The 13,748-nt window shown below is 38.3% G+C and overlaps 1 protein-coding gene across 1 annotated transcript in view; it reads left to right on the top strand.

Annotated features, from left to right (window-relative positions):
* Positions 1-13,748, top strand: part of LOC107695454 (histone demethylase UTY-like) — a 40,024-nt gene that overhangs the window by 16,605 nt on the left and 9,671 nt on the right. The window contains exons 8-18 of the mRNA XM_016495356.1: positions 4,521-4,575; positions 5,017-5,051; positions 7,058-7,151; positions 8,734-8,860; positions 9,248-9,317; positions 10,138-10,272; positions 11,448-11,588; positions 11,683-11,760; positions 12,035-12,139; positions 12,234-12,617; positions 12,940-13,703. Of these exons, the coding sequence (XP_016350842.1) occupies positions 4,521-4,575; positions 5,017-5,051; positions 7,058-7,151; positions 8,734-8,860; positions 9,248-9,317; positions 10,138-10,272; positions 11,448-11,588; positions 11,683-11,760; positions 12,035-12,139; positions 12,234-12,617; positions 12,940-13,703 (1,988 nt within the window). The remainder of the gene's footprint in view (positions 1-4,520; positions 4,576-5,016; positions 5,052-7,057; positions 7,152-8,733; positions 8,861-9,247; positions 9,318-10,137; positions 10,273-11,447; positions 11,589-11,682; positions 11,761-12,034; positions 12,140-12,233; positions 12,618-12,939; positions 13,704-13,748) is intronic.

Genomic DNA, 13,748 nt, shown 5'->3' with positions numbered 1-13,748 from the left:
TTATTTTGGTTGATTGTAATCTATTACATACCTTTCTATCAAAGTTATCTAACATCATCAAGATGACACAGTGTAACTCTGAGTTCTTGTCATATTTTATTACCATTTTCTAAACTATAGCGAATATAATGTGAGAAATGTTGAAGGTGTCTGAATAAATTTTGGTTTGACTGTATCTATTTGATAAAGGAAGTTAACCAACTAACATTATACATACCCTTTTGGTTTCTGTACCCAATATTGAAAAATTGTACAAATGCAATAAAAATATCGGTATCGGTACTCTGTATCGGCAAGTACCAAAAATAAAAGTATCGGTATCGGGCGAGTACTGGAAAAAGTGGTATCGGTGCATCCCTAATATATATATATATATATATACTGTAGTCCTACGTTTTAAAACAATGTATCTGTTGTAAATGTGTTGCAAAAACGCTATGCTTTGTTTATTGTAGTGTCATCCCTTCTGACATCGCATTGTCATATAAACTGATACATTTATACTCCGCCATCTGCATTTAGTAGTTTGATCTCGGTTCAGGATTGTGATGTGCATTTGACTCTAACATCGAAATTATATTTATGCATAGTCATAGTCATTTGTGGGATTTTTATTCTTTGCTCAATCATAGTTGCATTTAGAGATATGTGATAAACCTGTGTTGTTGTTTTTTTTGTATGTTTCAATATTAATTAGTACCAGGTGATATTAAGCTTATTATTATATTTACTTATAAAAGCATACCCTGTATGTTGGCCATAAATTTTTGACCATAAATAATAATGTTGATCATCCATAGCATAAATACAATCATAAGCTCAAATTTCTATATTTGTTTATCACTAGTTGTGTTGCATACGGACCTTATTCAATTCTCATGACAGAAATTGTTACTGCAGCTACAGCATAATGGAAAGGCGACCAATCTGATGTAGAAATATTAATGAAAAGCATTTATAACACACTATATGGCTGCTGTAAGAATTTATAGATAAGAATTTAAAGCTATAGTATTTGATTCACTCAGACCAAGTATGCGCATTGACTGACTAGACCAGATAAAAAAATATATATTTTGAGATTTCTGTCTTTCACCATTCTAGTTGATAGGAGCTGTTCTTGTATGTCCATTATCCATATATAAATTAAATGCACAGGGACATTATCAAGATGGCTGCTTGAATCAACTGACTGGCCTTAAAGGGGCCTGTTAGGAGCTGTTCACATCAGACCCATACTTTGGTTAAACTGTGATGTAAGCTACTGTTCAAATGTTTGGGGTTGATTTATATTTATTTTTATGGAACTTGTGAAAAAAAGTTAAAAAAGAACAGCATTTAAAAAAAATATATAAGTCTTGTGTAACTTGTGTAAATGTTTTTACTGTCACTTAGGCCTGTCACGATAACAACTTTTTGTTGTGCGATATATTGCCCCAGAAATAATTGCGATATTATTGTCATTTTAAAGACCATTTTATGCCACTGAATATATAATCATAATGTAACAGCATAATAATGCAAGAAGGCCTACACACTTCCAAATGACAACAAATATTTAGATCATGGAAATTAAGTATCAAAATATTAGATACCTTAAAAAACTTGAATAAATAGTAAATAAACATTTTCTAACAAAAAGTGCAAAGTAACAAGTAGAAAAAAAAGAAAAACGCACAAAGAACTTGTATGGAGATGTTTCCATCTTTGATGTTTCCAAAGGCACAGATCCCTAAACAAGACCATATCTGCAGATTAAACTTTTTTTGTAGAAGCATTTTTTTAATTTGAACTAGCAGTAGCACCTTATGACTACACCATGTTATGTACGAGAAGCTGCAAAAGACACTGGCGCAAGTGGAATGTACAAAACATGCTGACATTAATTTTTAAGTAAATATAATGGGCTATATATTGCGTCACCAAAAATTATTGAGGTATGTACATATATTGCGCGATAAGTCGATATATTGATTATTGCGACAGGCCTACTGTCACTTTTGATAAATTTTGTTCAATTGAATACATCCTTTACTAGATAAAACTGATAATTTCTTTCAAAAACTTACTGACCCCAATTTTTTAACAATTGTGTATCTGTGAATGTGTCTCTAGACGTATATATTTAAAAAAAAATTGTCAGTCTAGTATAGGCCACTTTGGCGTGAATCGCTGCTATTTTGCTCTAGGCATAAACTGTGTAAAGATGCTGTGTAGAGTTAAAATTGGCTCAAAAATGCAGCTGTGTTGCTTTCTATTGCGCTTCATCTTCCTTTTTTTTTTATGAAGAACACTTCCTGAAAGTGTGTTGGTTCCATTATTAGAACTGTTGTAACGCCTGCTGATATGATGCACTGAATAGCCTGCCTCTTGCTTTACTCAACGTTGTTTTCCCTATTCTCTCCTGCCCTTCCGTCCCAATTTCCTGCAGAGAGCTAGAGAGCGAAAGCTTACGGCAGGCGTACTCTCTGTGTGCTGATTTCCTGCAGAGAGCGAGAGAGTGGAAGCTTATGGCTGCCATATGTTGTGTGTGTGATGAAAAATGCCTGGAGGTATGGAGTGAGAGAGAGAAGGAGAGAGCAGCATGTCATCTCTCAGCTGCTGCCGCTGCTTTCTCTTGAATAGTAATCAGTATTAGAGCGAGAGAGACACACTGGTAATCCTGCAGCATTATCTACTTGCCAGTCGAGAGCCATAGAGAGCGAGCGAGCATGTAGGAAGCAGTTGTTCAGTGGAGATCAGCTCAGCACAAAGGGCTTTCTGTGGTCAGTAATCCGTGTTTTTGTTTGTTGGAGGATGTCTGCATGAAGCAGATAGATGTGTGTTTGTATGTTTTTGACAGATGGTTGTGATGACTCGTTGGCATGTAAGTGCTGAGATTGTTAAATGTTTGACTTTCAATGCTAGTTCATGGCTAAATTAACTCAACTTTAGATTTCCATTATTCAGAAATATGTGCATTTGGTGTCTATTTTGGTTATTGTCTGTTAATTTGACTCCAGTGATTCTATTTTATTGGACAGGCAAGCTATAAATGTGGACTGTTGGAAGTATCAGTCCTTTTGTGATCTGTCTTTGAGGTCTGTACTGAGGTCTGTCTGGACATCAGGACATTGTAATGCATGGCCATGTTCCTTAGTCGTTGCTATGCAGGTGGATGGGTTTTCTCTAGGCACCTCTATGCTGGGACAGGTTCAGTGCTTTATTTAATGAAGGGCAAAGGCTTTGATTTTGGGCTGGTTTCTTGGTAACCTGAGCAGCTGGTGAGTCTTCATGTCTGGGGTTGTTAAAAGGTTTGTGATTAGTGTTGTGATGATCCTGCTGCTCACAGAGGGTGTTTCTGTGCCCCGTGCACAACATAATGTACAACACTAGCTGTCTCTGACTGCAGGATCACATCCTCATGACCTTGCTGTGTTTCATCTCTTGAGTCAAAATCATTTAGTAACTATATATGTGTAGACCTATATATCAATGCCAATTAAAGACCAGTTTTTCCAATTCTCATTACTGTAATGCATCTGATTTTTTTGCTTTTGTGTTGACATCCTTAATAGCTTTTTTTTTATTCCCTATTTTATTTATTTTTTTTATTGTTTTTTTCCCCCCACTAGATTTTTAATTTGTGTGTGTATATATATATATATATGTATATATATATATATATATATGTGTATATATATATATATATATATATATATATAGAGAGAGAGAGAGAGCGCGAGAATGAATGAATGAATTAAGCAAAAATTGCTCTCTTTTTTTGTGGCTGTTTTACTTTTGTCTTTCTGAGTTTAAATGTTTGAAGAGTGGACAATGGGATTTGATTGGATCATAAAAAGGAATAATACCTACATGATTGTTTTGGTCATTATTGCATAACATTATTTCATAGCCTGCAGAAATATCACAGGTTTCATGAGATTCACTCATATAAATGATTAGAACCTTGGCTGCTGGTGAATGCGTAGCACTCGGGCATTTTCTGAATGGTTAAAAATTGCAGTTATTTAATACAGCTGGAGTTCATAAGTCTATGGCCAACATCCAAATGGCCAGTGATCATTGTCTCAACAGATGTGGAGTCATGAGTTAGTATGATGGATGAAATTGTGGTTGAGGTTTTATGAAAACAGTGATCGATGGATTTCCTGAATTTCCTGAAAGTCTCCATTTCATAATTACATTTTATTATGATTTAGTTGAATTTAGTTTAATCTGTTTTTGATGACGTTGTAACAATGGAGGTTTGTGTTATTAGTCCCATATGGCTCGTTCCATATTATTAGAGGCAACAAATTTATTTTTGGACATATAACAGCATTGGTTAGAGAAGAAAAGGTGCTTTCACTGTAGCTAGTTTCTTTGGATGGATCATTATGTTGGTGTGATTGTTTGATGCCAAAATCATTTAGGCATATCTAACAATAGGATTTCAGAATGACAATTTAGACAATACCTACTTTCTATAAGGGTTACTAACTGTATCCAGTCTAATCAAACTTTACCTTGTCTTGCAGCATTTTCAGCTGGCATTGATTGACTCCACACCCTGCACTTTGTCCAAAGCTGAAAGTAAGTACCCTCCAATGCGTGTTAATTTTTATTACATATCTTTTTATTAGGAAAATGCATTCAGTCACATTATGCATGAGGTTTTTTGTTTAGCAGCGAAGTGTGGGGTCTCATTGAGAGGTTTTTATAGGAAAAAGGAATATTTCCTCAATTAGATTTTTTTCTCTTACCATTTCCATCCTGCCTGAGACACCAGTTGCCAAGGAAACTGCATGACTGGATTCTGCCGTGGGTTGCCTTGCATACGGGCAGTAATGACATGCTTGAATTGCACAAAGGGCAAGCTAATATTCTTCCTTCCTGGTGTCTGTACACCCATAAGCTGAAACAGTGAAGACAAAGAACGCTGGTTTAATTTTGGCCTGATATCAGATTTAAATGCATGGTTTCCATCAGAAAAGGATTTCCGGTATTGATCAGTTCTTCTTTTTGTCCCTTCAGTTCAGTTCCACATCGCTCATGTATATGAAATTCAGGTGAGTGTTCCCATTTTTTGTCACATTTGATCAGAATACGCATATTTCGTTGATACTCATGTTTTGGGGTATAATGTTCTATTGGCTCTGTATGGTATAGATGGCAACAGTGACTGTTTGCTTTTTACAGAGACCTTGTTTCCTGAAGTAAATTCCAATCCATAGACTTTAGTCATCATAGATACCCTGTTTAATTTGAAGCAAATGAAGATAAGGCTATGTGGGATAGGCAAAGGATGTTGAATCTGCGATGTCAAACATTTAGATGACAAATCTGAAAGAAAAAAATTTACTTATTATTTACATTCAAACTTTTATTAGCAGAAATTGTGTATTGATATATTAACTTAACCATGATTTGTTACGTGATTCCAGAGGTTTCAAGAACCATATGTTAAATATTGTACTGAGTACATATTGAGGAGGTGGAAAAAGAAACATGTAAATATGATTTTCTGTGTGTGTTTTAGCATTTAAATAGTTATTTTTAATTTATTAAAGGGATATTTCCCCCAAAATGAAAATTGTCATTTACTCACCCTCATGTTTTTCCAAACCTGTATGAATTTCTTTCTTCTGTTGAACACAGAAGATATTTTGAAGAATAGTAACTAAACTGGTAGCCATTGAGTTCCATGGTATTTTTTATTTTATTTTTTTGCTTACTATGGAAGTCGATGGCTTCCAGCAACTGTTTGGTTACCAACAATCTTCATATTCTTTTGTGTTCAACAGAAGAAAAACTCCTGCAGGTTTGGAACAACATGAGTGTAAAGTCATTTTGGCTGAACTATCCCCTATATAATGCATTCATTTAAATGAACACTTTTTTTCCCAATTTTAGGAACATTTTAGGAATTCCCAATGAGATCTTCATATTTGACAGTTTTTAGCATTAAAATAATTGAAAATGCCTGCCGCAAAGCATTGAAAATTTGATAAAATTAGACGTTATTAGTTGTTTTTTCAGAAAACACTACCCAACATTACTTTCAAAACATCCAATTCCCTGCAAAAACTGCACTACTACTTGCCATCACTATTTTCATGCTACCGTCAGCTTGTCTGATTGGTGAATCTTGTGATTTCACTAGTACTTCATATGGAATTGCATTTTACACTGTCGGGACCCTACTGTTGTGTTCTGTTGGCATTGTAAATGACTGCTTGTAAAGGTGCAGGTTCTAGAGGTTACAGGGCAGTGTTGTTGGTCCAGCGGTTTTCTTTTGCTCACAGTTTACTGCTCCTGCCCAAACATACACTCTTGATTGATGGATTTGTTTCTAGGGTGCCACCTTGACGTCGTGTGTGTTCAACAAACTGATCCCCACCCTGCCCTCCTGCTTTTGCTTCAGCTTGCCTTTAGTTAGTCTCTTGTCACTCAGTCAGTCCTTTCTGTTCAACTAGCATAGTTCTTATCCACCTAGCCTTAAATGAAAATGTAATGCAATTGTATTAACAAATTTACGTACTCTTTGTTTCTATCAAAACTTTGCTGTAAGCAATGATGACTGCACTAACCAGCCAGCCAAAGCCTAAGTTTTACAATAGGTTGATTTTATTGTCCACCACACACAGATGAGTTTGCTTTTAAGTTGTTAGACCATGTGTGTTTGGAGTTGTGCTGCTCAGGTTGGTCAGTTATGGTGGTCAGCCATCAGCCCCAGCAAAGATCCGTGTCAAGGTCACTAAGAAAAACAAACACTTATTCTGAGAGTGCTTCTCAAGTTACACTGATACAGAGCATGCCTGTCTGACTTGTCCGACTTGTTAAGTCTAGTCTGGTCTGGACTGACCCTCCCCCCTGTGTCTGTCTGTGTGTTTGTCTGTCTCCTCCTGCGTCCCTGTGTCTGGCCTGGTCAGTGTCCAGTGTGTTTCCTCTCTTCCGGAGACCATACATTGTGGTCAGTTTGACGAGGCCCTTTGTGTCCACCCTGAGGGGCCGTAAAAAAGCGCTGACCCTTTTGTCTGTTAAAACATCTCTCCCCTTCTCTGTCTCTCTGCAGAAGAAATACCGCATCGCAAAGGAAGCTTACGAGAGTCTGTTACAAACAGAGAATCTCCCTGTGCAGGTGAAGGCAACTACGCTCCAACAATTAGGTGAGTGTGTTTTACTTGCTTCCTGCTTCCCACAGTCATGGAAAACCTGGAAATATCAGAATTTGTGAATTGTATGCCTGGAAGAGTCATGGAAGTTAATAAAATAAGTAATGGAAAAGTCCTGATTTGTGTCATCAAATATTTTTCTAGTTATGCTCAGCTATTAAATATTTCATCAACTGTAAATTACTGTGTAAATTGCAGTGTTCATAAAATGATCTTAAAAATCCATCCAGTAATCACAACCAGCTGGAAAAAGTTATGAAAATTCATTGGCCAAAATTAATGGGAACCTGGGCTTTATTTTCGATAGTGTGTTTCTTATGTAGATGATTGTTTGCTGTGTGATTTCAATCTTGATTAGTCACATTTTCTGCACAGATTTTGCATACAAGATCTGGATCCGATTGTGGTAATAAGTAATATATGTGGCAAAATATGGTAAATATTACTGTCTTGTTGGGGGGAAAATAGCATACCAGAGGGAGGGGATGTTCATTTTAACTGGCATTTACATTTTTGGAATTCTGCACAGCTGTTTGTGGAATTCTGCAGCTACAAATTCCACAGATTTGTAATGAGGTGTATTTTGAAATACATTGTAAATCCTTTAAAGAGAGAATATTTCATTTAGGTTTTTGAATCATTTTTACACTTTCAGGTTAGGTAATTGTTCATCATAAGTCATTAATTTAGAGTTCAGACAGTCCTCACTAATGTATTGCATCATGCCATCTCCCCAAGTGCTGCTAGTGGTGTTCTCAATAACAGCATCCCCAAATGTACAGTCCAGGTTTTCTAAGATATGCTCTAGTTCTTGAGGGTGTGCAATTTTGCCAGATGCAATAGCTAATAATAAATGTGCAGATTGCTTTTGGGATACCATGGTGTGGTTAGAAATCTGAGCTAAGAGTAATCCATAAACTGGAAAGTGGCACCAATGAGCAAAGCACTCCAGGATGAAGCGGTCTGCAAGGTACTTTGGGTTAAAGGCATCAATAAATCATGAAATTATTTAAATAATTGGCACAATTGCGAGTTGTGAATCCTCACACTGAGCTTCTTTTTGTTGCTAGTCCCAAAAGAAAGCAAAAAAAAAACAGCTGCCATATAACCATTGCCACGTTGCTCCTGCAGTTGTCGGCAGTGGTCTGGTTGCTGTAGTAACGTGTCCCGGGTGCAGGCGTTTGCCACAGGTGTTAAGAGCTCGGCTGGGATCAGTGTCTAGGAGAAGCCAGGCCACATGGGGGAAATTCTTTGTCTGCACACTGTCTCGTTCTCCTTAACAACCTCTGGCTGGCTGGGAATGGAGAGGAGAGGGGCTGTTTGGACAGAGCCATCTTTGCTGGGATCTTTTGAAGCTGCTGGTGGTAGTTGAAACCCCCCCCGATCCTACTCTACCTCATCTCCCCACCCTACCCTAAAGACAGCAAGAACAAACCATTTGCTCCCTTTATGAGTACCAGTGTAACAGCCTCCATAGTGCACACTGTGGCTTCGTGTTGGGGGAGAGAGTATTCTAGTTGTTTTGTTGAGAATGCAATTTCTTATTTAATCGTCATGTTTCCCATCGCTCCCTCAGGCTGGATGCATCACACGGTCGAACAGTTGGGAGATAAAGCCAACAAGAACAGCTATGCTATTCGGTGTCTGCAGAAGTCCCTAGAAGCAGACCCCAATTCGGGACAGTCTTGGTACTTCTTGGGCAGGTAAGCAAAAATGTACCCGAATTAAATTAAATTCCACTTCCACATACATTACTTTGTTTTTTTTTTTTGTTTTTTTTTATTATTATTTTTTGTAACAATGCATGGTTCGAAATTACAATATTGAAGTTATATATTGAATAGATTTATCCAAACATTTTGGCTTGTGTCCTAAAGTAGTCCTGCCAAGTTGTTTAATGAAACTGAGACTCTTTTTAGTTTGTGTAGCTCAAACTTTTCAAACGATGCATGAACTGATTCAATGTATATCTTGAATCCAGTGTAATTTGCTGAAAGTGTCTTGTCAAATGCATAAACATAAATATAATTCTTAAATTTAAGCTCTACAACTCATGTGCCAGATTTGAGGTGTTTTTGCTTGTCATGCAGGTGCTACTCAAGTATTGGGAAGGTCCAAGATGCCTTCATATCTTACCGACAGTCTGTTGATAAGTCTGAGGCCAGTGCAGATACATGGTGCTCAATTGGGTAAGCTCTTAATGATTGTTGTTTATCATGTTAAGCTGCTGCCATTTATTATTTATGTGCATTTCTTGCACATTAAAGTGAGACACTCATGTTGTTTGCATGTTTTTTTGGTAGCTGGGTGTAAATGGGGTCATTTGGGGCTGATGTTGCTTCAGGCTTGGTTTATATTGCTCTCGGGAGAGACAGAAATGCTCAAGACATTTAAGCTAAAGTGTTCACCTCAGAGCTGTGTAATCACCTTCTTCTCACCATCCTAACACTTAAAACGACCATGTACAAACACAACTTTGTCCTATCGCCGATAGGTTTCCGAAACCCTTTTACCATATTGGACCACAAGGAACCTCCCGAAAAGTCAGCAAAGCTAATCAGAAAATAAAAAATGGTATATTTGTATATAGTTGTTACTAAATGCTGAAATGTTTTGAAATGTTTGTGTATTGCACATCAAAATAGAAACCAAGCAAACAGCACAAACGTTTCTACACCATTGTTGTCATTTGTGGCTTGTCGTGACAAAATCTTATATGGAAGATATGAATTGTTGCTTGATGCATTATCCTGTGGCAGCTAATTAGGAACCATCTGTTTGTTTAGCTTTCCCTTGTTTACCAGGTTCGTTTTTGAGTTCCTTCCTGTTTGAGTTGAATCACGTCCGCTTGTCTGACATACTATACACTGAGAATGATATGAGTGTCATTTTCATCTGATTTCATGCATACCACCATTGCATTGACTTAAGCTTAGCTGAATCCGACATTGAACATGTTTTCTGCGCAATCTTTTTCTAGGCTCAGTTGTGTAATCTTCCGCAAGGTAGTTTACCAAGTAAAAGTAAAATGCTCCCTAGTATTGAGGAGGCATGGAGCCTACCAATCCCAGCAGAGCTCACCTCCAGACAGGGAGCGCTCAACACAACACAACAGGTGAGAACAGATCAGCTAGACAAGCCAGTAGACAAGCCACTAGACAAGCCACTCTTACACCATCTAATGGTTTTAGACTCACAAAAATGATTTGTTAGTGGTAGCTTGGACATTGTGACGTTTTAAAGAAATGTTTTGGGTTCAGTACAGGTTGAGCTTAGCGCCATTTGTGGCTTTGTTTACAACAGAAAACAATTGAAACTTGTCACTTAATTTTTATTTATTATTATTTTTAAAGTATATGTTGTGGCTGCAACAAGATATTTACTGTACAGTACAACCAGATAACTATTAAATATTATATATTTACTACCATTTAAAAGTTTGGGGTCAGTAAGATTTTAAGCAGCATAACTGTCAACATTGATGATAATCAAAAATGTTTCTTGATCACCATATCAGCATATTAGAATAATTCCTGAAAGATCATGTGACACTGAAGTAATGAAGTTATTACGTTTTATAATATAATAAAATTAACTTTTTTTTAATATCGTAACCATGTTTTACTATATTACTGTTTTTACTGTATCAAATAAATGAAACTTTTGTTGAGCTTTAGAGACTTCTTTTGAAAACATTAAAACATCTTGCTGACCACAAACTTTTGAAGGGTAGTTTGTAGGCAGTTGTTTTGAATCAACAGAAGCCCCATCACCACTTTTTTTTTTTTAACCATTGAGCTTGGTCTGTATTGAACCTGTGACATTCCTTTAATGAAACATCAAATTGTGTGGTAAGGCCTTCATGATTAAGTACCAGTAAAAGGTCCTTAATTTCCAGTCATACAGAACAATGTTGTTAGTAACATTGCTTCTGGAGAATAATCTTAAACTGCTAAGGTTTAAAGTTATTTCCACTAGTTCATTAGACCATTGCACTCATCAACACACATCATCCTTTGTTTCAACATATTGGTCACTAATTTTGGGGAACTGTTTAAATCTACTAGCATATATTTCTCATATATTTAACTGATAAAATCGTGAGTGGGAAAGTTGGCATAAACTTTCTCTTGACCTGGCCTTTTGCTTATTGTGTAACGGAGCAGTTTGACACTGAAAAGTATCATTATTGATGCTTCATTGTCAAAGTGGTGCAAAAACAATTTGGGTTGCTTTAGTGAAATGTTCATGCGACTGTCCTAGCTACAATTCTGTATTTGTTGCCAATAGCAGAACACCTGCAAAGCTTATCAGAGCAATGAAGGCCAGTCCCAAATCCCAGGCCAGTCTCTTCCCCCTCATATGGTCTCTGGCCAGACTGATGACCAGTCCGGCCCAGCCAAAAGGAAGAGGACTGCTAGTCCAGCCAGGGTACTAAAGGACAGCATTTTAGTTTTTTTTTTTTATCTTATTACAACTGTCATGCAGTGTTTGATTATTTACGGGTTTCTTGTCTCACCATCAGAATTCACCTGATTCCTGGGCAAATGTTCCAGGTCATCATCAAGTCCCCAACTGGAGTTTAACCCCACAGAAGCTTCAGGTTGGTTGCTCATTCTGGATGTTTCTACATCTGTAAACTGTTCAGCTTTGCTATCACAGGAATAAATTACATTTTAAAATATATTAAAACAGATAACAGTTCTTTTACATTTTAATAGTATTTCACAATATTACTGGATTTACTGTATTTTTATTAGAATACGTGCAGCCTTGGTGAGCATAAGAAACTTCTTAAAAAAAAAAAAATCATAATTCTTATGAACTATCCAAAGCAAACTATTCAGTTTTTTATTTTATTTTATTTTTTAACTCAGCTTCTGGAACAGTTACGGACCAATAGGGCTAATCTGAAGCCAGTGCAGCTGCAGATGCTGGAACAGTTGGAAAAGCAGCTCAGTCTAATGCAACAGAATCAGCAGGTATGGATCGTGTAAAGTGGTGCATAGCAGACTGCAAACTTTTTGGTAGATTTTAATATTGATGGTTTGCCATCACTCTTGCTCTGCCCAACAGATGAGGCTGAATGCTATGGGTCAGATACGACCCAGTGTGTCCAACGGTCCTATAGCCGACCCCTCACTGCCTATGGACTCTAATTCCACATCCTCCTCTCACCATCCACACATTGCTCTTTCCCGCACTCCATCCGCCCACTCACGATGCGCTGCTCAGCCAATAGCCAATGGACCTGTCCCTGCAAGCCCCGCCCCATGCACGGCTGGAACCCTGGGTAACACAGATACCGTCTCTGTGGGCAATAATCACCTCCCAGGAATGGGGAGCAACATAAACGTGCCTTACTTGCGGCAACACGCACTACCTCATAACTGCACAACCCCCACCAGCAGCAGCATGGATGATGAACCGTGGAAAAGCCAACACATCAACTCCACTCAGGTGAGATTATAATGTCCTCGTCATTATAAGATCATTATCATGTTATGTACAATATTGAAGTTCTTTAGAGTCGTTCTGTGGCAAATCATCCACATTTCAGAAACTTCTCCAGCTCAAAATTTGGATCTTTTTTTTTTTTTCTCTGAAGAAGGGTAAATAAACATAGTGATGAAAGCCAAAATATTACATGCCATGGATAAATATTTACTGTATTATGTATAAATATACTGTATAAATATTTTTCTAGTTTTGAATGAAGGTAGGATGTAAGATGTATTTCACTGCTTAACCCAGTATTCCTTTCACTTTATCTTTATTGCAGGGGCTTCAGAAGAGTCCAGGTTCATGTTCAGCAGGTCCTAATGGCAAGCAGCCTTTCTCTTCCGCTGGGACTTCCCAGCCTACCCCGGCAGCCGGCACTGGCGTTCCAAATCAGGTCGGAAATTCGGCCACAGCCAGCGACACGTTAGCGCCGGAGGCCAGTTACAATCACATCCCCTCACCTTGCTCCTCTCACTCTGCTACCTCAGGTGGACAGCAAGGCATGGTTCACACCCAAGAGAGCAAGCCTTCAGGAAATGGGCATTTCGCAGGGATGCCTAACAGCACTGCCACTGCAGAAGGACTGCCTAATCACGTCCATCAGGGCCAGGCAGACGCTGCTGGGGCGAAACCCTGCTCACCAGGTGTACTTAGTTCAGACAATCCTCAGCTCTCTGCCTTGTTGATTGGAAAAGCCAATGATAGTAATCATAGTAATTGCGGTGGATTGACGGCTGCCGGCACAAAGGTTAACAACATTCACCCAAGTCTGCACCCGGGGCTTAAGGCGCAGGAAAACTCGGTGGCCTCCTCCCCGTGCTCTGCCATGTCCGCAGCCACACCCTCATCCAAATCTGCAGACCATCACAGCACTCAGAACAGTGTTAACAGCCCCACGCTCAATGGCAAAGGTCTGGAGGACTCTCAGAGCCCCTTGAAGGTGGCATCTCCGCTGGTTTGTCATAAACCCATGCCTCCCTCGTTTGCCCCGTGGTCCTCTGTCTCCATCTACCCCAGCTCCAGTGACGTGCTGAAAGCATGCAGGTAAGTTACTCATTCCTGCATGCATTTGAGCCTAGTTGTGCAGAA

The sequence above is a fragment of the Sinocyclocheilus anshuiensis genome, unplaced genomic scaffold, assembly GCF_001515605.1.
Source record: "Sinocyclocheilus anshuiensis isolate Anshui unplaced genomic scaffold, SAMN03320099.WGS_v1.1 scaffold562, whole genome shotgun sequence".
Taxonomy (NCBI): Eukaryota; Metazoa; Chordata; class Actinopteri; order Cypriniformes; family Cyprinidae; genus Sinocyclocheilus; species Sinocyclocheilus anshuiensis.
This window is presented reverse-complemented; position numbering and strand designations above follow the sequence as displayed.